Source organism: Phaenicophaeus curvirostris, chromosome 33 (genome assembly GCF_032191515.1).
Source record: "Phaenicophaeus curvirostris isolate KB17595 chromosome 33, BPBGC_Pcur_1.0, whole genome shotgun sequence".
Lineage (NCBI taxonomy): Eukaryota > Metazoa > Chordata > Aves > Cuculiformes > Cuculidae > Phaenicophaeus > Phaenicophaeus curvirostris.
This window is the reverse complement of record NC_091424.1, coordinates 1,374,118-1,399,368: the sequence shown is the minus strand read 5'-3', so window position 1 is coordinate 1,399,368 and position 25,251 is coordinate 1,374,118. Positions and strand designations below refer to the sequence as shown.

Genomic DNA, 25,251 nt, shown 5'->3' with positions numbered 1-25,251 from the left:
AAAAAAATGCTAATATATTTCTTTATTCAACGGTGGCACTTAAGAAACTATTGATATCATAAACTTCTTTATCATAAAAAGACAGTGCCTTATGTCCCTGCTGCAGAGTATAGGAGGAAGGAGTATAAGATAAATACGTTATGGGTGACATTAAATACGGAGAAATATCGATTGCGTGGAGGAAAATTCTAATTTGAAATTTCTAAATTTCTATGCATCGCTACTACAATATTACACTTCCATATCATAAAAGAATGAAAAGCAACTACCAAAGATTTAAAATAGCTCGAATTCTAGAAAATTAGCAACAACCTCTTTCTATTATCAATCTCTAATATATATTTCATTTATTGGTTAGTGGATATTAAAAATCTTGATTAAAACTTTAGATGGATTTTGTAATAGAATAAATTTGATTTCTATGATGTAAAGAAGAGTTCCTACTGCTTCCTCAAGATTCTTTGTTCAACCACTCATCATCTGTTTCTTGTAACTGCTCTGGCACACTTTCAAGATGAGAACATTTGTGAATTTAATGATCTCAAAATCATCGCTTCTGATAAATACGTTAGAAAACTAATTATGGCAAGAGTGGTTTTGTTTGTGTGTTGGTTTGATATTTTTATTTTTTTATAAGAATGTAAATGCATTGATCTTCAGCAAGAACCATCAGCTAATTCTAAATTTCTATTCATCGCTATTTAATCTTAATCTTCCATTGCATAAATGAATGAAAAGTATCTACCAAAGATTTAAAATATCTCAAATTCTAGACAATTACCAAAACCCACTTTCTTATATAAAACTCTTCTATATATTTCATTTATTGGTCAATGAATATTCGAAATCTTAAAGAAAATTTTTGTTGGATTTCATGGTAAAATTTAACCCTTTCATAATAGATTAAATTTGATTTCTGTGATGTAAAGAATAGTTCTTAATGCCTCCTCACGTTTTCTGTGTAGGGTTAGGGTTATGGTTAGGGTCGTTAGGGTTAGGGTTTGGGTCATTAGGGTTATGGTTATGGTTTGCGTTAGAGACATAAGTTTTAGGGGTACGGTTATGGTTTGGTTTATGGTTCAGGTTAGTGACATTAGGGTTAGGATTAAGGTTAGCGATATTAGCCATAGGGTTGGGTTTAAGGTTAGAGTTCCAAAGACCAGACTATTTCCCACGCACAGCCCATTCCCAAGCCCTGTCTTTTCCATTCTTTTCCCAATCCTAAGTCCCGCATCATTTCATGCCCCACTAATTCCCACACTCTCTGTCCAACACCCCATCCATTACCATTCATCACACCATCACACACTGTGCTTATTTCCCAATCTCAAACTTTTCCCACGCTCTGCCTCTTCCCGTGCTCGATCCTCTGACCTGCCTATACCCACGATGCATATATTCCTATGAACTAGATATTGCCACACTCCTTCAGTTTTCACACCCAGCCTGTTCCCATGACCCGCTTGTTCCCACAATCCACCTGTTTCCCAAGGCCTGAAGATTCCCATCATGTGCTTGTTGCAATGCTCCATCATCAGCCCAATCAGTTCACACGCCCCGCCGATTCCCACGCTCTGCCTGTTCCCACATCCCGCCCATTCCCATGCCTCACCCATTCCCATGCTCTGCCTGTTCGCATGCCCTGCCCCTTCTCATGCCCCACCCATTCCCACACTCTGTCTTTTCCCGTGCCCCTCCCATTCCCACACTCTGCCTGTTTTAATTCCCCACCCATTCCCAAGCCCTGCCTTTTCCCATGCCCCAACCATTCCCACGCTTGGCCTTTTCCCACGCCCTCCCCGTTTGAATGCCCCACCCCTTCCCATGCTCTGCCTGTTCCCACACCCTCCCTGTTCTCACACCCCACCCATTCCCATGCTCTATAATTACCCACCCCCTGCCAGTTCACACGCCTCTTTTATTTCCACGCCCCACCGATTCCCATCACCTTCTTTTTCCCACAATCCATCCTCAGCGCTGCCCATACCCGTGCCTCACCCATTCCCATTCTCTGCCTCTTCCCACTCCCTGCCCATTCCCACGCCCCACCCTTTCCCACGCTCTATCTTTTCCCAAGCCCTGCCTTTTCCCACGCCCTGCTTATTTCCCATGCCCCAGCCATTCCCACGCTCCATACTCAGCCCCGCACATTCCCAGCCACTGCCTATTTCCCACGCTCTCTTCTTGGCCCAGCTGCTGTCAGAAGAGATGCTGAGCAAGAATGACCATGAATGCTGCAGAGCCTCTGGAGATAAAACTGCGGAGAACTTTGATAAGCAGCTAGCCTCCAGCCTGAGAAAATTCAACATCAGTGACAAAAACAAGAAAGCATAGAAACAATCACAGTGATCATAAGGAGCTGGGAAGAACAGCCGTGGAAATTTTTATGAAGGACTTGCAGGACTGTTATTGACATTTCATTATGGTATAAAGATGAGGTTGTAACAACAAACTTTGCCTCAGTTGAACTTAAATGAGAGTCCGTGTCTGTTTAATACACCACAAGCTGCTTCCCACTCTCCACCTATTTACCACGCTCCAACACAGCTCCACTGTCCCACAGGGGACAGGACAAGAGGAAATGGCCTCAAGCTCTGCCAGGGGTGGTTTAGGCTGGATATTAGTAAAAATATTATTTCACAGAAAGGTCATTGGGCACTCGTAGAGGCTGCCCAGGGAGGTGATTGGTCACCTTCCCTGGAGGTGTTTAAGGCACAGGTAGACGAGGTTGTAAGGGACATGTTTTATTGTTTGATAGGAATGGTTAGACTCGATGATCCGGTGGGTCTCTCCCAACCTGGTTATTCTATGACCTATGATTCTATGATTTTGTGTCCCTGCTACAGAGTATAGGATAAAAGGGGTATAAAATAAATACATTATGGTTGACATTAAATAGGGAGAAATGTCGATCGTGTGGAGGAAAATTCTAATTTTAAATTTCTAGATTTCTATTCATCACTATTTAATTATGGAGAATCAGGTTAGGGTTAAGGTTAGACTTCCAAAGACCAGACGATTTCCCACACCCAGACCATTCCCAAGCCCCAACATTTCCCATGCTCTGCCTGATCCTAAGCCCTGCCTCTTTCCATGCCCTACTAATTCCCACTCTCCAAATATGTCCAACACCCCACACATTCCCATTCATCACACCATCACATTTTCTGATTATTTCCCATGCCCGAACCATCCCCACGCTCTGGCTTTTCCCCTATTCGAACCTCTGCCCAGCCCATACCCACATTGCACACAGTAGAATGACCTGGCTATTGCCACACTCCTCCTATTCTCACACCCAGCCCTTTCCCATGATCTGCTTTTTCCCACAATACACCTATTTCCCTCGTTCTGCCAATTCCCATCACCTCCTTTTCCTCATGCTCCAACCTCAGCCCCACCCATTCCCGCACCCCACCCATTCCCACGCTCTGCCTGTTCCCACACCCTGCCCTTTCCCGCGCCACACGTATTTCCCATGCCCCACCCATTCCAACGCTCCATACTCAGCTCCGCCTATTCCTACCCTCTGCCTGTTCCCACGCCCTTCCAGTTGTCATGACCCATCCATTCTCGTGCTCTGCCTTTTCCCCTGCCCCACTCATTCCCACGCTCTACCTGTTCTAACGCCCTGCCAGTTCCCACGCCTCACTTTTTCACAAGCTCTGATGGTCCCACAACGTGCCCATTCCCATGTCCCACGTATTTCCCACACACCACACATTGGCACACTCTGCCTGTTCCACACCCTTCCCATTCCCATGCCCCATACTTTCTCACGCTCTACATTTTCCCACGACCTGCCCGTTCCCATGCCCTGCCTATTTCCCACACCCCACCCATTCCCACACTGCATAATCAGCCCCGCGCATTCCCACCTTCTGCCTATTTCCCACACTGTGTTCTTGGCCCAACCCCTTGCCAATATCCACCTATTTCCCAGGCGCCACCACCCCAGCTCCAATACACCCGTTCCCACATTCCTCCTGTACTCACGCCCCTCTGTTTCCCACACCTTTCCAGTTCTCACACCCAGCCCATTCCGATGCACCAACTATCGCCACTCTCTCATGGGTGAATTTAATGATCTCAAAACCATAGCTTCTGATAAAGGCTTTTGATACCTAATTATGGTAAAAGTGTTTCCTTTGTTTGTTGGTTGTATTTTTATTATTTTATGAATATAAATGCATAGATCTTAAGCAAGAACCATCAGCTAATTTTAAGATCTTATCATTAAAATACTTTCTTATGTATCAATACTTCCTTTGCATAACCAGATATCTTGTATTCAATTGGATATCCCTTGAAAGTTGTCCTATATTTGCTTCCTAAACCAAAAATTTATTTGAGAGGAGAGTAAACAGAACATTTCCAGGCCATGTTCTTCTTTTTATTTTCATTTCTATGATGTAAAGAAAGGTATTCTCTGCTTCCTCAAGATTTCTACATAGAAGTAGGGTGTACAGTTAAGGTCGTTATGGTTAGGTTAAGGGTCATTAGGGTAAGGGTTGTGGTTAGGATTAGCAAAATTAGTTGTAGGGTTACGGTTATGGTTCAGTGTATGGTTCAGATTAGCATTATTAGGGATAGGTATAGGGTTAGAGGTATTAGCTTTATGGTTAGGGTTAAGCTCAGAGTTCAAAAGACCAGACTATTTCCCACGCCTAGCCCGTTCCAAAGCCCCACTTTTCCCATACTCTTCCCTATCCTACGCCCCGCCTCTTTCCATGCCCCACTTATTCCCACACTCAAAATATGTTCAACACCCCGCCCATTCCCATTCATCACACTATCCTATGTTCGGCTTATTTTCCATGCCCGAACAGTTTCCACGCTCTGCCTCTTCCCCTCTTCCATCCCCTGCCCCACCCATACCCACACTGCACATATTCCTACGACCTGGCTATTGCCACGCTCCTTCTAGTCTCACACCGAACCCTTTCCCATCACCCGCTTCTTCCCACTCTCTTCCTATTTCCCACGCCCTGCCCATTCCCATCATCTGCTTTTTCCCACGCTCCAACCTCAGCCCCGCCCATTCCCGCACCCCACCCATTCCCACGCTCTGACTCTTCCCACACCCTGCCCCTTCTCATGCCCCACCCATTCCCACACTCTGTCTTTTCCTGTGGCAACGTTGTACAGAGAAGATGGCCTGGATGCTGGGGGACTGAGCAATTCTATCAAAGCCTTGAAACAGAGAGTTTAAAGGTAAACAAAGGCCAGCTGAAAGGAATACAAGAGCTAGTTGGGTGGGAACAAGCACCAGCTGAAAGAAAAACGATTCAAGAGAACTATCAACCTAGTTTATTTGAATGTAACTTGGTTTCTTAGCATGCGCAGTATTTTAGCAAATTCTATGTTAGTAATAGCTTTATGGACAGCTCCCTTTAACCAAGAATACACTGGAGATACCCTCGTGGGCACCCAGGAATATGACCAAAAAGGGTTTATAAAGAAACAGCTAAGCTCAATCAATTGAACATTCGCTGATCATCTTGATCTCTGTGTTTGATTCCATGACGCTACTGTCTAAATTTCCCTGTGCCCCTCCCATGTTCACGCTCTGGGCAGGGCGTGGGAAATAGGCAGGGCTTGGGAATGGGCAGGGTTTGGGAACAGGCAGAGCATGGGAATGGGTGGGGCATGGGAAGAGACAAGGCGTGGTAATTGTTGGGGCGCGGGAACGGGCAGGGAGTGGGAAGATGAAGAATGTGGGAATAGGTGGGGTATGGGAAAATACAGGGCGTGGGAACAGTCAGAGCCTGGGAACTGGTGGGGCGTAGGTAGAGGCAGAGCGTGGGAATGGGTGGGGTTTGGGAATTGGCAGAGCGTGGGAAAAGCAGAGCATGGGAATGGGTGGGGTGCGAGATCAGGCGCGGCTGATGATGGAGCATGGGAGCAAGCAGGTGGTGGGAATTGGCGAGGCATGGGAAATAGGTGGAGTGTGGGAAAAAGCAGGTCATGGGAAGGGGCTTAGTGTGAGACTAGAAGGAGCGTGGCAATAGCCAGGTGGCAGGAATATGTGCAGTGTTGGTATGGGTGGGGCAGGGGATGGAACAGGGGAAGAGGCAGAGCGTGGGAACTGTTCAGGCATGGCAAAGAAGCAGAATTTATAATGGTGTGATGAATGGGAATGGGTGGGGTGTTGGACATAGCTGGAGTGTAGCAATAATTGGGCCTGGAAGGAGGCGGGGCTAAAAATGGGGCAAGGCATGGGAAAAGATGGGACTTTGGAATGGGTTGGGGTTGAGTAACAGTCTGTTCTTTGGAACTCTAACCTTAACCCTAACCCTAAGCCTAATATTGCTAAACCTAATCCTAACCCTAGTGTCGCTAACCCAAACCATAAACCGAACCTTAACTGTAACCTTAAAACTAAGTAAGAACTCTTCTTTACATCATAGAAATCAAATCTATGCTATTATGAAGGGTTTAAACTTTACCATACAATCCATCTCAAATTTTCTTCATGATTTTGAATATTCATTAACCAATAAATGATATATCTAGTAGAGTTTGATAAGAGAAAGAGGTTTTTGGCAATTGTCTAGAATTTGACATATTTTAATTCATTGGTAGCTACCTTTCATTCTTTTATGCAATGAATGTGTAAGATTAAATAGCGATTAATAGAAATTAAGAAATTTCAAAATAGAGTTTTCCTCCATCCAATCGACATTTCTCCCTACTTAATGTTGGCGATAATGTATTTATTTTATACCCCCTTTCTCCTACACTTTGTAGCAGAGACATAGAATCGTAGATTCATAGATTCATAGAATAACCATGTTGGGAGAGACCCAGTGGATCATCGAGTCCACCCATTCCTATCAAACACTAAACGATGCCCCTTAGGACCACGTCCACCTGTGCCTTAAACACCTCCAGGGAAGGTGAATCAACCACCTCCCTGGGCAACCTCTACCAGTGCCCAGGGAAACTTTCTGTGAAATGTCTTTTTCCTAAAGTCCATCCTACACCTTTCCCTGGCGGAGCTTGAGGCCATTTCCTCTGTCCTGTCCCCTGTCACTTGGGAGAAGAGGCCAGCACCCTCCTCTCTACAACCTCCTTTCAGGTAGTTCTAGAGTGCAATGGGTTTTCCCCTCAGCCTCCTCTTCTCCAGGCTAAACACCCCCAGCTCTCTCAGCCGTTCCTCATTAGGCCTGTTCTCCAGCCCCTTCACCATCTTTGTTGCACTTTGGACTCGCCCTCTTGTGGTGAGGGGCATGTGATGCTGATGGAGCATGGGACGAGACGAGCCCTGGCAATGAGCAGAGAGTGGGAATAGGTGTTCTGTGGGAACAGGTGGGGTGTGGGAACTGGAAAGGAGAGGGAATGGGTGGGGCGTGATTCTAGGAGGAACGTGGGTACGGGTAGAGTGGAGCTGTGGTGGAGCATGGTAAATAGGTGGAGAGTGGGAGGCAGCTTGTGGCGTATTAAACAGACACTGACTCTGCTTTCATTTCAAGCTGAGACCAAGATTATTGTTACAACCTCATCTTTATACCTTTGTGAACTGTCAACAACAGTCCTGCAAGTCCTTTATAAAAATTTCCACAGCTGTTCTTCCCCTTCCCAGCTCCTCGTGACCACTGTTATCGTTTTTATGCTTTCTTGGTTTTGCCACTGATGTTGAATTTTCTCAGGCTGGAGGCTAGCTGCTTATCAAAGTTCTCCGCAGTTTTATCTCCAGAGGCTCTGCAGCATTCATGGTCATTCTTGCTCAGCATCTCTTCTGACAGCAGCTGGGCCAAGAAGAGAGCGTGGGAAATAGGCAGAGGGTGGGAATGGGCGGGGCTGAGTATGGAGTGTGGGAATGGCTGGGGCATGGGAAATAAGCAGGGCGCGGGAAAAGGAAGGGCTTGGGAAAAGATAGAACGTGGGAAAGGGTGGGGCGTGGGAATGGGCAGGGAGTGGGAAGAGGCAGAGAATGGGAATGGGTGAGGCATGGGTACGGGCAGTGCTGAGGATGGATTGTGGGAAAAAGAAGGTGATGGGAATCGGTGGGGCGTGGGAATAAATGAGGCGTGTGAACTGGCAGGGGGTGGAAAATTGTAGAGAATGGGAATGGGTGGCGAATGGGAATGTAGAGAATGGGAATGAGAGAGTGACGATAGTTGGTGCATCGGAACGGGCTGGGTGTGAGAACTGGAAAGGTGTGGGAAACAGAAGGGCGTGAGTACAGGAGGAATGTGGGAACGGGTGTATTGGAGCTGGGGTGGTGGCGCCTGGGAAATAGGTGGATATTGGGAAGGGGCTTGGCCAAGAACACAGTGTGGGAAATAGGCAGGAGGTGGGAATGCGCGGGGCTGATTATGGATCGTGGGAATGGGTGGGGTGTGGGAAATAGGCAGGGCATGGGAACGGGCAGGTCGTGGGAAAATGTAGAGCGTGGGAAAGTATGGGGCATGGGAATGGGAAGGGTGTGGAACAGGCAGAGTGTGCCAATGTGTGGTGTGTGGGAAATACGTGGGACATGGGAATGGGCATGGTGTGGGAACATCAGAGCTTGTGAAAACGTGGGGCGTGGGAACTGGCAGGACATTAGAACAGGTAGAGCGTGGGAATGGGGGGTGCACGGGAAAAGGCAGAGCGTGAGAATGGATGGGTCATGACAACTGGAAGGGCGTGGGAACAGGCAGAGGGTAGGAATAGGCGGGACTGAGTATGGAGCGTTGGAATGGGTGGGGCATGGGAAATATGTGTGGCGCGGGAAAGGGCAGGGTGTGGGAACAGGCAGAGCGTGGGAATGGGTGGGGTGCGGGAATGGGTGGGGCTGAGGTTGGAGCATGGGAAAAAGCAGGTAATGGGAATCGGCAGAACGAGACAAATAGGTGTATTGTGGGAAAAAGCAGATCATGGGAAAGGGCTGGGTGTGAGAATAGGAGGAGACTGGCAATAGCCAGGTCATTCTACTATGTGCAGTGTGGGTATGGGCTGGGCAGAGGTTCGAGTAGGGGAAAAGCCAGAGTGTGGGGATGGTTTGGGCATGGTAAATAAGCAGAATTTGTGATGGTGTGATGAATGGGAATGTGTGGGGTATTGGACATAGTTGAAATGTGGGAATTACTAGGTCATGGAAAGAGGCGGGGCTTAGGATCGGGCAGAGCATGGGAGATGTTGGGGCTTGGGAATGGTCTGCATGTTGGAAATAATCTGGTCTTTTTAACTCTAATCTTAACGTTAACCCTAAGGCTAATTTTGGTAACCTTAATCCTAACCCTAATGTCTCAAACCCGAACCATAAACCGAACCATATCCTTAGCCCAAAAACTAATTTCACTAACCCTAACCATAACCCTAAAACTACTGACAGTAACAACCCTAACTGTAACCCTACCCCTACGTGCTCCTATGTTTGATCTTGAGGATCTTGTTCTCATTTATAATATAATGGAAAATAATCTATTCTGTTTAATATCCTCTCAAAAAACTGTTTTAAGAAGTAAATACAGGAAAACTTTCAGCTGATATCGCATTGAATAAAAGATAACAAGGTGTGCAGACAATTGCTGTGACAGAAATGTATCGTTAATGTTTCCAATCCATGAAAGAGGCAGAGCATGGGAATGGGCAGGGTGTTGGATAGGGTGGAGCACGGGAAGTGGCGGAGTGTGGGAAAGAGGCAGAGCATGTGACGAGGAAGGGAAGAGGATGGTGCACGGGTTCAGATGAGCCCTGGGAACGCACAGAGAATGCGCATAGGTGACGTGTGGGAATGGGCCGCGTGTGGGAACTGGAATGGCGTGGCAAAGAGCGGGGCGTAAGTATGGGAGGAATGTGGGAACGGGTGGAGTAGAGCTGTAGTGGATTGTGGGAAATAGGTGGAGAGTGGGAAGGGGCTGGGCCAAGAACAGAGCGTGGGATATAGGCAGAGTGTGGAAATAGGCGGGGCTGATTATGGAGTGTGGGAATGGGTGGGGTGTGTGAAATAGGGGAGGTATGGATACATGCAGAGTGTGGGAACAGATGGGGCATGGAAAGAGGCAGGGTTGGGAAACAGTCTGGTCTTTTGAACTCTAACATTAACTTTAACGCTAATATCGCTAACCCTAATCCTAACCCTAATATCGCTAACCCGAAGCATACACAGAACCATAACTCTAACCCTGAAACTTATGTCGCTAACCCTAACCACAACCCTAACCATAATGACCCTAACCCTAAGGACCCTAACCATAACCCTACCGCTACGTAGAAATCTGGAGGAAGCTGTAAGAACTCTTCTTTACATCATAGAACTCAAATTTATTCTATTATGAATGGGTTAAAATTTACCATACAATCCATCTATAATTTTCTTCAAGATTTTGAATATTCATTAACCAATAAATGAAATATATTGTAGAGTTTGATATAAGAAAGAGGTTTTTGGTAATTGTCTAGAATTTGAGCTATTTTAAATCTTTGGTAGCTACTTTCCATTCTTTCATGCAATGAAATTGTAAGATTAAATACCGACGAATATAAATTTACAAATTTCAAATTAAAGATTTCCTCCACTCAATCGACCTTTCTCCCTATTTAATGTCGCCCATAATGTATTTATTTTATACTCCCTTTCTCCTATACTCTTTAGCAGAGACATTTGGCACTATATTGTGCAATACAGACGGTTATGTTCTCAGTTGTTTCTTAAGTGCCACCATAGAATAAATTAATACATTAGTAATTTTCTGTATTACTCCTCTATGACCACACCTGTCTATAACCTGACTCTTCTGTGACCGTCTCTTATATGACCAGGCATTTGTACGAATTAAGATTTGTACGACCAAGCCCTTCTATGACCCAACTATTCTCTGAGTCTTCTGTGACACGACTTTCCGTGACCCAAGTCTTTTATGACTCTTCTATGACCTGACTCTTCTACGACCTGACTCTTCTACGACAAAAATTATCGATGTGCTGACACTTCTATGACCAGACACATCTAGGACCAGACTCTTCTCTGCTCCCTCTGGGTTCCCTCGATCTGTCCTGGGGCTCCACGGGAACCTGCTGTGAAACAGACTGAAGCCACTCCTCATGTTCCTTCTCTCAGATGGCCAGAGATACTTCTTTTCTGCAGTGTCATTTCTCCTATTACAAAAATAACAGGGCATAAGAATCACTTTTCATGCCCCAAAATTAGACAGCACAGCAGGAAGGTGGCAGGAAATTATCTCAGTTCTCCGAACCTGGAGGATCTGTTCCATTGAGTAAATTCAGGCATTTCATCCTGGGTCTTTAGACCTGGGGTTGGAAACACATTCAGCTGTGTTTTGTCCCAGCCATGTCTCTGCTCCAAGCACAGCCCTTGCACACATGGGTTCCTGAACACTTGGTCCCAGGTTTCCTCATGACAGGGATGAGCTTGCCTGGTGCCACAGCTGCCGGGCTTCAGCCTCAATGGGCAGCAATGCCCTCAGCCAGGAGCACAGGCAGGAGGAGCTGGAGCTGTTCCTGTGGGAGACAGAGCTGGGACATTGTCATAGAACTCAGGAAAGATGGTCTTCAAGGACAGCATCCTCCAAGATCAGCAAGGGTCCAGAAGAACTCAGTATAAACTTGAAAACTATGCAAGGCCCCATGATGAGTATTTGCTGCTTCAGGAACAGTTAAACAAAAATAAAGAAATATACTGTAGCCGCTTTGCCTCTGTCTTCCCCAGCAAGGTCTCCCAGGCCTCTGTGACTCAGGGCAGGACTCTGGAGGAGATCAACCAGTGGTGGGTGGGGATCAAGTCAGGGATCACTTGAGCAAATGCAATGCTTCCCAGACTGTTGGACAGGAGGGGCAGCATCTCAGGGAACTTAATGAGCAGGACAATGTCCCAGTGAGGCCTCTCTCCATCATCTTCCAAAGGTCATGGAGACTAAGGAATCTCCCTGACCACTGGCACCACTCCCACGTGGCATGTTCTTTTCAGAAATGGCCAATGGAGAAGGAGGTGACCTGAAGGATCTGCCCCAGACCTTGTCCACTCGAATCCAGTTTCTGGATGTCTGAAAGAGAAGGGGACTGGACTTTCTTTGCTGAGATTGTGTCTCACCATCCTTCTATGGCCCACCACTTCCATGACTCAGCTCTTCCATGACTCAGCTCTTCTATGACCTGGCTCATCTGTGACTACTTTATGTCCCGAACCTTAAATGAGCTACCTTTTCTGTGATCTCACCTATGACCCAATTCTTGTATGAAATGATGCTTATATAGCTTCCAGAGCTCTTAGGACCCGAGTCTTATATGTCCTGACTTCTGTGAGCCTTATATAACTGGAATCTTCTACAGAACTTTTATGAGCAGAGACTTTAAACAACTCTGCTATGACTCAATTCTTCTGTGACCCAATTCTTCTATGACCCAATACTTCTATAAACTTTCTGTGACTTAACTTTTCTATGACCTGACTCTTCTATCAGTCCACTCTTCCATGACTCCTGTATGACCAGGCTGCTCTATGATCTGTCTTCTATGACCCAACACTTCTCTTAGCCTTCTATCACTTTCTATGACCTGACGACTCCGGGACTCTTCTATAACCCAACTCTTGTGTGACCCAACTTCTCTAAGACCCAATCCTTACATCAACTGGACTTCTCTGATTTGACTCTTCTGTGACTCCTGTGTTGCCCAACTAAACCCTCATGCTTCTATGACTCAACTCTTCCACAACCCCAATATACTATGACCCTTCTATTACCCAACACTTCCATGACCCTCTATGACCCAGCTCGCCTCTGGCTCTTCTATGACATGACATGCTATGACCCGAGTCTTCTATGACTCTTCTATGACCTGACTCTTCTATGCAATAAATCACCTGTGCCCCATGACTTCTACAACCAGACTCTTGTATGACACAACTCTTCTGGGACCCGACCCTTCTATGAACCAACCCTACTATTAACTGACACTCCTATGACTTGACTCCTCTATGACTCCTCTGTGACCCGATGCTTGTGTGAGAAATCTCTTCTATGACCCAACACTTCTTTAATTTGAAGTTTCTATGGCCCATGAGCCTCCTGTGACCCAAGACTTCTGTGCACCTTCCAAATCAAACAGTTCGAGGACCTGACTCTTCTATTAACCCCATCTTTTAAGACTCCTCTATGACCCGACTCTTCTAAGACCCTGGCCTTATCTGAACCAAGCTGCCAAAGACCCAACCCAACTCATTGATCTTTCTATGACTTTCTGTGACCTAAATTTTCTATGACTCTTCTGTGACACAGCTCCTGTACGACTTCAATATTCTATGACCCAACCATTCTATGACCCGACATGACTATGATCCAGCACTTCTATGATCTGAGTCTTCTATATAACTTCAGTGACCCTTCAGTGAACTGATTCTTCAATGACTTTTCTAAGACCTGATCCTTCTCTGAAACCCTCTATCACCAAACCCTTCTAAAACCTGTATAAATCTCACACTTCTACAACTCGACACTTTCATGACCCAAATATTCTATGACACATTCAAGACCGGAATCCTATATGACCCCACATTTCTGTGAATCTTTTATAAGTGAACTCCTCTACTATTCCCCTATGACCTAAGTGTTCTGTGTCAAGATTCTTCTCACACCCAAGTTTTCTGTCATTCTATTATGAACCAACAATTTTATGACCCAACCATTCTAGGACCTAAGTCTTCTACAACTGTATGGAGCTGTGTGAGAGCCTCGGCTCCTCCCCTAACTCTACAGCCCTCTTTTTGGAATTACATAGAATAACTGCTCCTGGACTGATATGGCAATGTGAGAATATTTGTGACACCAGCATTGTTGTAGCCAATGCCAGATCTCCCTGCTGAGGGCCTGGGGGTCAGGGCTTGGCCTTCCTGCCTCACCAAGCAAACTCAGGCTTTTCTCAGCATCACAGCTGCCTGCACAGAGCCTCTGCCCTCCTGCAATCATGGTTTCCAATTATCAGTGCTAACGAGTCCCTAGGGAGGCTTTGTCACTAACAATCCTCAGTGAAACCAATTAATACTTCAAGGTACTCTGAGTTGTGTTCTTGACTTCTTCAGAGCTCTCCTCAATCTCCTTTCAGCAGCTGAGGTTGTGTACTCAGCAGCAAATCCACCCTGGGTCTCATTAAAGTACAGAAAGCCTTAACAAGCTCTTTCTCTTCCTGGCATTTTCTTCAGGTCTTCAGACTTGTACATCTCCCAGGAGTCATTTACCAGAGTGGTTAAAGAGGAAGATTTCAAAATGCACTTAAGAAAAATACATTCAGTTTAATGTTTATATATCACTAATTTTCAGCTCAGAGGACAGAAAACAGAAGCATCCTCCAATGGGTGTTGATGCTGAGTGTCACCTCGTGGTCTGGGCAGCATGGAAAAGCATCCCTTGAGGTCTGACCCTGCATGGACAGCCTTGCTCCTCACCTCCCCAGCCCCACCATTTCTGGCAGTGACCACATGGGACTTGCATCCCTTTTCCTTACATCCCTTTCCATTCTGACAGCTTGGGGAAATGAGATCATTATCTGTCACTTTCCTGGTGGCACAACCCCCCTCCTCCTCCTCCCCAGTGATTCTCCTTCACAATTAATGCAGTAACATTGTAGGAAATAACTTTCTCTTCCTAGCTGAGGAGAGGAACATCAAGGATGGCTTCAGCCTGTTCCTCAGCAGGTTCCCCTGGAGCCCTAGGGACACCTCGAGGGAGCCCAGAGGGAGCAGAGAAAGCTCTGCCTTGGGCTGCTCCTCTGCTGCTGAGCTGGGTTGGGCTCCTGGCAGGGAGGGAACCACGGGCATGTAGGCAGTGCTACAATGAGCCAGGTCTGTCCAGGAGCAGCTCCTCTGCAAAGCCCAGCAGGGCTGAGGGCATTGCCTGCAGGCAGGGAGGGGAGAGGAGGGAACAGAGAGAGGGGAAACAGACCTTCTCAAGGAGAGTCTCTGGCTGTAGGACAATGCAGGAGCCGTTCCTGGAGGGATCTCCTGAAGGGAGCACATGCTGCAATTCATGGTATTTGTAAATACAAATATCTCACTTCCTTTAGAGCAGAGGAGGACGACGTGAGGGACTCCACACTGAACCATCAGAAAGACAGAACACAAGAGCTGCCTTCTGCTGATGGCTGTGGAGGTATAAAGGTGGACCTGCACCGTTGAGTTCCTCAGGGCTGTCCTTCCAAACAGGGTCCCTGTGTCCCAGTGTGCTGGGATAGAGATTCTGCACCTTCCAGGGTCAGCACTCAGCCTGCCAGGGCAGTTGATCCTGGTGAGGTGGGGAGAAACTGTCAGTGGAAGGAGGAACTCACAGCAAGGCAGAATCATTCTGCTTCAAAGACCTCTGGGTCATTCCTAGAATATTTCCAAATGGATGTCTCAAGGAGAAGGTAAAGGCATGGATTGCTATAAAGGTAAGGATCTTCCCTGTGACTGTGCTTTCTGTTTCCTTTTCCAGGGGAGTAAGGGTGGTTTAGAGAAAAGCGGAAGTATAAATTGAGCACTCCGTGTTTAATCCATCCCTGAGATTCCTGGACTGCAGCTCTGAGTGAACATTAGGTCAGCCAAGACCATAGTAAAATGCCTTCAGTAACTGCCTATGGACAACACCAGCCTCACCTCTGCTGGACCCGTCAGGTTGTTCAGCCTTTTTCCACCTGCAAACAGGAACCCGCACCCAGGCAGTGACCTGTAAACAGGCAGGTTTGTGTAAGGGAGTGCAAAGCCTCTGCCCTCAGGGCTCTGGGCTCCAAGGCTGAGCCCCCTCCTCTGCAGCCTCAGCTCCAATTTCATCTCCAGAACGCAGGGGCTGAGAGAAACTGCCCAGCAAGGTTGGTGTCTGAGAGGGGATGAGCACAGCTGGGGAAGGGGAGCATTGTCTGTGTGCCTGGCTGCCTCTGCCCTGGACTTCCACAGGCAGACCCTCACTCTCTTTGTCCCTGTTTATCCCCTGGTCTCTGTTCTTGCCGTTGTTCTCTGGTTCTTGCTGCCAGGCTCTCTGGGGATGGGAGTTTCAGCTGCAGAGTCACCCTCTGAACTGGTTGCTCTGTTCCTGCAGTTGTGTCCATGGGAACCTGTGTCCCAGCTTTGCTCTGAGCTGTGAGGCACTGGGCAATGCAGTCAGTAGGTCTGGGGAAGGAGCTGAATGTCCCTTCAACAAATGGCACAATGAGGACATTTGGCTGTCCTTGAGTTGTCCTTCCAAGCTGTGAACTTCCCTCCCGGATGCAAACCAGCTTTATCACATCTTTGTGCTACGTGAAGGCCCCTTGAGATGAGCAGAGATGCAACGAGAGAGAAAATGCTGTTTTGTTTCTGAAATGAGCCGTGTGTGTTCTGGGCTGAAAGTGGGGGCTGAGACCTTAGGAAAGAGTGAGATATTAGGTGGTGTGAGGTGGATCCCTCTGCAGGGCTGACTCCTCGCAGCTAGCATGCAGAGGACCTGGTCCTCCGGCACATTCAGCCAGCACCAACAAGGATTCCTGGAACGGAGTTGAAGGAAGGGCTGAGAGAAACTGAAAAACAGTGGCAAGGGTAAAGTACTACTCAAAGAAGTCCCCCCTAACTTATTACTGTAATTTTCTTTTTGTTCAGTGCTTCACATCCAGAGGCAGCAGATGTCCAACAGCAGCTCCATCACCCAGTTCCTCCTCCTGGCATTCGCAGACACACGGGAGCTGCAGCTCTTGCACTTCTGGCTCTTCCTGGGAATCTACCTGGCATCTCTCCTGGGCAACGGCCTCATCATCACCACCATCGCCTGTGACCACCACCTCCACACCCCCATGTACTTCTTTCTCCTCAACCTCTCTGTTCTTGACCTGGGCTCCATCTCAACCACTGTCCCTAAATCCATTGCCAATTCCTTCTGGGACACCTGGACTATCTCCTACATGGGATGTGTTGCCCAAGTCTTCTTTGTGGTTTTCTTATTTGCTGCTGAATATTCTCTTCTGACTGTCATGTCTTACGACCGCTACATTGCCATCTGCAAACCCCTGCACTACGGGACCCTCCTGAGCAGCAGAGCTTGTGTCCACATGGCAGCAGCTGCCTGGGTTGCTGCGTTTCTCTATGCTCTGCTGCACACGACTAATACATTTTCCCTGCCCCTCTGCCAGGGCAATGCTGTGGAACAGTTCTTCTGTGAAATCCCACAGATCCTCAAGCTCTCCTGCTCACACTCCTACCTCAGGGAAGCTGGACTTCTTATGGTCAGTGTCTTAGTAGGATTTGGCTGTTTTGTTTTCATTGTGGTGTCCTATGTGCAGATCTTCAGGGCCGTGCTGAGGATCCCCTCGGAGCAGGGACGGCACAAAGCCTTTTCCACGTGCCTCCCTCACCTGGCCGTGGTCTCCCTGTTTGTCAGCACTGCAGCATTTGCTTACCTGAAACCCTCCTCCAACTCCCCTCCATCCCTAGACATTGTGTTGTCTGTTCTGTACTCAGTGGTGCCTCCAGCACTGAACCCCCTCATCTACAGTTTGAGGAACCAGCAGCTCAAGGGTGCAGTATGGAATCTGATATCTGGATGGTTCTCTGAAGCAATGATCTGTTCATCACCTCCTGCATAGTAGTTATCATGAAACTCATGGAAGCCAAGACTCGCTTCTGTATTTTTTGTTGGTGTTGCTGGTTTTTCACTTGTGATCATCTTGTCATCCTGTTTTTAATTCACTTTCTTCTTCTCTTGTCTTACTGATTGACTGTGGAAATAAGGAGCTGTACTCTCTGTGTATTTAAACATAATAAAGGGATATTCAATGACTTTTGTGTCCTGCTATCTTTCCTCCAAGGCCTTTTGGGAGCTGCAGAGACAGTTCCTGTGGGCATGGGTGGAGGGGAAAAGAGTCCCGGCATGGTAGCACTGCCAGGCACCAGCATTTCATCTCCCAGCGCTTTCCTCTCTCCACTTCCACAATCTCCTCCTTACCCCTTGCCTTGCTGTAAGGCCTGAGGGCTCTGAGCTTAGTCCCAGCCATGCTGAGTGGCAGTGCTGTGTCCACAGGCAGCGACAGGCAGTGGGCACTTTTGGAACAGAGCTGAGTCCACAACAGCCTTTCCATAGACCGAAGGGAATCTCCTCAGGGCAGTGAGGAGCTGAGGTCGTGAACCTCATCTGGTTCACCGTGTCTTGAGCAGGAGAGTATGATGATGTCCATGTGTAGTAAAAGAAGCCTCCTTTCATCTGGCCAAGTCCTGGGAGGGTAATGGATGTGCCTGGTGTTATGAGATCTATTGTATCTCAGAAATTCATAATCCATTGAGGCACATATAGATCCCAAGGGGACCGTGTGGCCAGTTCTGTCTCTGAAAGTGTCAGACGAGAAGCAAGAACGTGGCTGGGAAGATCTTCTGCCAAAGTACCCATAGATTTGATTAGAAAGGAAAAGTTCTTTATGATGATCAAGTCCAATTATAAACCTAACAGAGCTAAGTTGTTCCCCTCCAACCATGTCCCATAGGAATAATCTACATGTTTCTAAATACCTCCAGGCAAGGTGACTCTGCCACTTCCCAGCCACTTCCAATTCTTGACAACATGGCTGGTGAAGAAATTTTTCCTAACATCCAGACTAAACCTCCCCTGGTGCAACATGTGGCCATTTCCTCTTGTTACTTGGAAGAAGGGACCAGCAGCCACTTCTCTAAAACCTCTTTTTCCATTAATTGTAGAGAGTAATTGGGTCCCCCCTCAGCCTCATCTCCAGACTTCAGCTTCTCCTTCCCCAGCTCTGTTCCCCTTCTCTGCATGTGCTCCACCCAATAGTTGTCTGACTTGTACTGAGGGACCTAAAGCTGAACCCAGGACTGAAGGTTTGTCCTCACCAGTGCCAAGTGCAGGGGGTCGATCTCCTCCCTGCTCCTGCTGGCCACATCATTGCTGATACAAGGCAGGACCCAGAACTTAGCTGTGTTGAATCTCATGCAATTGGCCTCCACCCATGGATCTGGACTGCCCAAGTCCCTCTGCAGAGCCTTCCTGCAATCAAACAGATCAACCCTCTCACCCAAATTGGTGTCACCTGCAAATTGACTGAAAGACCCCTTGATCCCCTCATACAGATCATTAATAAAGGTATTTAACCCGACTGGCCCAAACACAGAGCCCTGGGGATGCCACTTGTGACTGGCCACCAAATGGGTCTGTTCACCACAACTCTCTGGGCACAGCCATCCAGCTGATTTTTACCCGGCAAAGAGGACACCCCTCCAAGACATGAGCCCTCAGCTTCTCTAGGAGAATATTGTGGGAGACAATGTCAAAGGCTTTACTTAAGGCCAGGTAGACAACATCCACACTCTTTCCCTCATCCACTAGGTAGGTCCCCTGGTCATGGAAGAAGATCAGGTCGGCCAAGAAGGACCTGCCTATCATGAACCTTTGCTGGCTGGGCCTGATCCTCTGGTTGACCTGCACTTGCCTGGAGAGTGCACTCAGCATCATCCCCTCAATAATGTTCCCCAGGACTGACATGAGGCTGACAGGCCTGTAGTTCCCCAGATCCTCCTTCTGACCTTTCTTTTAGTTGGGTGTCGCACTGGCAATCCTCCACTGATAAATGAAGGAGAGTGGCTTGGCAAGTTCCTCTGCCAACTCCATCTGTACTCTCAGGAGAATCCCACCCAGCCCACAGACCTGTAAGTGTCCAGGTGTCGTAGCAGGTCGTTGACTGCATCCTCCTGCTCTCCATCCCTGTCTGCCAGCTCAGGGATGCCTCCTGGCATTCACAGACACCCAAGAGCTGCATCTCTAGCACTTCTGCAAAGGGATCTGAACAGGCTGGACCGCTGGGCTGAGTCCAATGGCATGAGGTTTAACAAGGCCAAATGCCGGGTCCTGCACTTGGGGCACAACAACCCTATGCAGTGCTACAGACTAGGAGAAGTCTGTCTAGAAAGCTGCCTGGAGGAGAGGGACCTGGATGTGTTGGTTGACAGCCGACTGAACATGAGCCAGCAGTGGCCCAGGTGGCCAAGAAGGCCAATGGCATCTTGGCTTGTATCAGAAATAGTGTGACCAGCAGGTCCAGGGAGGTGGACTATGCAGCTTTCCATCCATGCCTTGATCTGAGGTGGGACCTTTAGAGCAGATTCTGGCCATGCCAGAAGGCAGAGGCAGTGCCTGGTGGCACAGGGCGAGCACCTACAGGGTGTGAGCTCTGCCCTGGCTCAGCTCTGGGTTTGGTGTGGGGAACAAAAAGACAGGAAAGATGAGCTTGGTTTCTGCTTTGGTGTGTTCAAAGTCTTCCTCTGGCCAGTGCTGCTCCTGTGCTGCGTGCTGGCATTCCCCTGCTGGAGAAGCAGCCTTCTGCTTGGACTTCTGCCACTGTCCCTGTGCACGGAGGCTACAGGGGGAGCTTAGACAATATTTGTCTTTGTCTGGTGAGAGCAAAGGTACGGGAGCCTTCTTTTTTCTGTGCCTGATTTCTTTGTGCAGCAGAGATGGCTTCTCCCTCTGCTTTTCCTCAATGGGGACCACTCTTGGGCCAGAGAGCGGGCTGGATGTTCACCAGAAGAACCTCTGTCTCTGAGCAGCCTGGGACACCTGCCTTACCCGGGGTCTCTGCTGGCCTCTCCCGTGTCCTGAGGAAACAGCTTTGATTTTCCTTTACAGACTTTCTATCCACAGAAGAAACTCACCAGAGTCCCCTCCCAGTCTGGGCTCACCGAGTCCTCCAAGGAGAAGAGCCCTGCCCATACTCCGCAAGGGCCACCTGCATTCAGAAATATCCCTCTCCCCAGAAAGGAACAGTCTGCTGGGGACCCACAAAGAGAAAAGCCCTTTCTCTTCCCCTGGCACAACCAGCTTCCTGAGACTTAACCAGACTTAACCAAATTAAATGAATTAACAAGACTTAACCAGACTTTACCAACTTAATAAGACTTATCCAGACAAAACTGACCTAAAAATTCTAAACCAGTCTAAACAAGTCTAAACAGACTTATAAATGACATAGCCGCCTTACAGCACACGTAAGCAGTCCAAGCCAGACTTAACCACCTTATCCCAGACTTAACCAAAGTGCCTTATACCAGACTTAACCAATCTAAACCGTTCTAAACTAACTCATACCAGACTTATCTGCCTTATAGAAGACTTAACCACTCTAAACCAGTCTAAACCAGTCTAAAACAACTTACACCAGACTTAACCAGTCTAAACTGCCTTATATCTGACTTAACTGCCTTATACCAGACTTAAACAGCTTATACCAGACTTAACCAGTCTTAATCACTCTAAACCACCTTATGCCAGACTTAACCATTCTAAACCAGTCTAAACCACCTTATACCCAACTTAACCACCTTATACCAGACTTAACCAGACCTAATCTGTCTAAACCTCATTATACCAGACTTAACCGCGTTATACCAGATTTAACCAGACCAAACTGACTAAACCGACTTTACCAAATTAACTGACTAACCAGACATAACTGTTTAAGTTATATTAAACAGACATAAGTCTGTTTAAGACTGGTTAAGGCTTGTTAATCTGGTTAAGTCTGCTTAGGTTGGTTAAGTCAGTGATGTCTGGTTAAGACTTCTATGAGGTGAATATATCTTGTATAAGGTGGTTTAGACTTGTTTACACTTGTTTAGACTGGTTATGTCTGGTATAAGGTGGTAAAGTCTGGTATAAGGTGGTTAAGTCTGGTTTAGACTGGTTAAGTCATGTACAAGTCTGTTAAGTCTGGTATAAGGCGATTTAGTCTGGTTTTGACTGATTAAGTCTGGTATAAGGCAGGTTAGACTGGTTTAGACTGGTTAACTCTGGTATAAGGAGGTTAAGTCGGGTATAAGGCGGTTAATTCTGCTAAAATGCAGTTAAGCCTGGTTTAGACTAGTTAAGTCTGGTATAAGGCAGTTAATTTTAGTATAAGGCAGTTAAGTGTAGTATAAGGCGGTGTAGACTTGTTTAGAGTGGTTGAGAGTGGTTTAGACTGGTTATGTTGGTTTAGTCTTGTTAAGACTTATTAAGTCGGTTAAGTTGGTTAAGTCAGTTAAGTCAAAAAAATCTGGTTAACTTGATCAAGTCAGTCAAGTTGGTTAAGTCAGGTTAGGTTTGTTAAGTTGGTGAAGTCGGTAAAGTTTGTTAAGACCTTTTATTCAGTAAAGTCTGGTTAAGTCTGGTTAATTCTCTCCCCCCTCTCCCCTCTCTCCCCCTGTCTACTCTCCCCCCCTCCCTCCTCTTTCCCCTCTCCCCTCTCCCCCTCTCCCCCATCCCGCCTCCACCCTCTCCACCCTCTCTCCCCTCTCCCCCCTTTCTCCCTTCTCTCCCCTCTCCCTTCTCTCTCCTGTCTCCCCTCTCTTCCTCTCCCCCTCTCTCCCTCTCCCCCCTCCCCCTCTCTCCCCTCTCCCCACTCTCCCTTGTCCCTGCTCTCCCCTTTCTCACCTCTCCACCTCTACTCCCTCTCCCCCTCTCTCCCCCTCTCTCCTCTCCCCCTCTCCTCTCCTTGTCTCCCCCTCTTCCCCTCTCTGCTGTCTCCCCCTTCCCTGTCTCCTATCCCTCTCCCTCTCTCCCCCTCTATCCCCCTTCCCTCTCTCCCCTCTCCCCCATCTCCCCCCCTCGCCCCCTCCCCCCTTCACCTCTCTCCTTTCTCCCCCCTGTCCCCCTCCCCATCCCCCTCCCTCCTTCTGCCTACCCTCTGTCCCCTCTCCCACTCCCTCTCCTCCTCCCCTCCCCTGTCTCCCCTCTCCCCCTCTCTTCCCTCTCTCCCCTCTCTCCCATCTCCTCCCTCCCCCTCTCCCCCCTCTCCTCCCTCTCCACCCACTCTTCCCTCTCTCCCCTCTCCTCCCTCTCCCGCCTCTCCCCTCTCTCCCGCCTCTCCCCTCTCTCCCATCTCCCCTCTCCCTCTCTCTCCCTTCCCCTCTCCCCTCTCTCCCTTCCCCCTCTCCCCCCTCTCTTCCCTCTCCCCACTCTCCCTTCTCTCCCCACTCTCCCTTGTCCCCCTCTCCCCTCTCCCTCATCTCCACCTCTGTCCCTCACCCCCCTCTCCCCTCCCCCTCTCTACACTGCCCCTCTCTCCTCTCCTCCTCCCCCCCTCTCCCCACTTCCCCTCTCTCCCTCTCCTCCCTCTCCTGTCCCCCCCTCCCTCTTTCCCCCTCTATCCCCCTTCGCTCTCTCCCCTTTCTCCCATCTCCTCCCTCACCCCCTCCCCCTTTCCCCTCTCTCCTTTCTCCCCCTCTCCCCTCCCCATCTCTCCTCTCCCCTCTTTTCCCTCTTCCCCCTGACCCGTCCCCCCTTTCCCCTCCCTCCCCTCACCTCCTCTCTCCCCTCTCCCACCTCTCCCCTCTCCCCTCTCCCCCTCCCTCCTCCCCTCTCTCCCTTCTCCCTCTTTTCTCCCCTCTCCCCCTGCCCCTCCCCCTCCCCTCCCCTCTCCCCTCTCCCCCACCTCTCTCCCCTACTCCCTTCTCTCCCCTCTCCCCCTCTCTCCTTCTCCCTTCCCCTCTCCCCTCTCCCCTATCCCCCCTCTCCCCTCTCCCCCCTTTCCCCTCTCCCCATTATCTCCCCTCTCCCCCTATCCCCTCCTCCTCTCCCTCCCTTTCCCCTCTCCCCCTCTCTCCCTTCTCCACTCTCTCCACTCTCTCCCTTCTCCCCCTTCCCCCTCCCCCCTCCTCTCCCCACTCTCCCCCTCTCCTCTCTCTCTCCCCCTCCCCCTCCCATCTCCTCTCCCCCTCTCCTTCCTCTCCCCCTCTTTCCGCTCTCCTCCTCTCCCTTCTCCACTCTCTCCCCTCTCCCCACTCCCTTCTCCACTCTCTCCCCTCTCCCCCTCTCCCCCTCCCCCTCTCTCCTCTCCCCACTCTCCCTCTCTCCCCACTCTCCCACCCTCCCCTCTCCCCTGTCTCCTTTCCCCTCCCCCTCCTCCCCTTACCTCCCTCCCCTCTCTCCCATCTCTCCCCTCTCCCCTCAACCCAACTCCACCCAACCTAATCTAACCCATGATTATGACTCCATTAAGGGGTAGACCTTGCGGCCAGTGGATGGTAGACCTTCCAGACGGTCGTAGGTAAACCTGGCGGCTGGTGAGAGGTAGATTTCTCATCTGTCACTGGAGCCAAGGAAATCTGATGGCCATCACTGTCTGCCCCGGAGCACTGGGAGGCACTGGGAGGCACTGGGCATCCCTTGGAGTCACTGGGAGGGACTGGGATACACTTGGAGTGACTGGGAGGGTTTGGGAGTCACTGAGAAGCACTGGGAGGGACTGGGATACACTTGGAGTGACTGGGAGGGTTTGGGAGTCACTGAGAAGCACTGGGAGGGACCGGGAGGCACTGGGAGTCACTGGGAGGGACAGAGGAGGAAGTCTGATATCTCTTGTAACACCCTCCTGGGTGTTGGTCAGGGTCTACTTTCTGGCTGTGCTTTTGCTCTTGAGATGCTCCTCAAATCTCAGCCCACTCAATTGATCTGACTGAACCAGAAAGGTTTCTCTGCCTTCTGCTGTGAACAAATGCCCTTGTCACATTTGCAGGGATTCACTTACTTCCCTGAACTCCCTTGTGATGGCCCTAAAGTGTTTTCAGAACATACCCTTCAGGGCACCGGAGCTCAGAACACCCTTCCTGAGAAGCACTTGCTTGATTATTGGGTTGGGTTTTTTTGCTCCATTTCTTTCCTGAATGGTGACTGGACAGTGTGCAGTTTGTCTTTGCAGCCCCGGTGACTGGTCAGTGTGCAGTTTGTCTTTGCAGCCCCAGTGACTGTCATGGTAAAGAGGATCCTTCTGTATAACTGTGTCCTTCCCTGCCCTTGGGACTTCCTTGTCCCACCAAAGCTGAAAAGGACTGGGTCCCATCCCTCCACTCTGGGCATCTACGTTTGTACTGGTGTTGCCTCAGTGCCTAAAACATTGGATTCTGACCAAAGAAGCCTTCAGCACTTGAACCACTAACACAAACAACCCTTCCTGTCCTTTAGTGAGGGTTCATGCAGTCCTTGATTTCCTGCTCTGAAACCCTTCAGCCAACAGGAGATCTTGTTAGGGTGCCCAACACAGCCATGATCAGGACAATAAAGCCTTTTCCCACTAGGATCCCCAGATAAGAACGGCTATGTGGAGGCGATGGTATGGGTTGGAGCAGCCATGGGCAGATTGAGGAATTGTGGGGTGATAGATTCCTTCTGCGAGACATGTAGGACTGTCAGTGTGGGGACAAATAGGAGTCAGAGGAACTAATGAGTGAGGAACTGCCCACCCACAGCCTGGGTATCTCAGTCACAATAAAATAAGTAAATAAGAACTGAAAAGTGGTTCATTTGATCCAAAGGTTTGACTTGGGTGGCA

General features: G+C 48.8%; 2 protein-coding genes across 2 annotated transcripts in view; one reads left to right on the top strand and one right to left on the bottom strand.

The window, feature by feature from the left end:
• Positions 1 to 25,251, bottom strand: part of LOC138732511 (scavenger receptor cysteine-rich type 1 protein M130-like) — a 283,984-nt gene that overhangs the window by 49,780 nt on the left and 208,953 nt on the right. The gene's annotated exons all lie outside the window — the stretch shown is intronic.
• LOC138732492 (olfactory receptor 14A16-like) lies at positions 16,573 to 17,529 on the top strand. Its single transcript, XM_069879100.1, has one exon. It carries the CDS (start codon positions 16,573 to 16,575, stop codon positions 17,527 to 17,529), a length of 957 nt encoding a protein of 318 aa, XP_069735201.1.

Bases quoted from the DNA above. Each gene is read 5' to 3' on its own strand.
- LOC138732492 (XM_069879100.1), top strand. From the start codon at position 16,573: ATGTCCAACAGCAGCTCCATCACCCAGTTCCTCCTCCTGGCATTCGCA.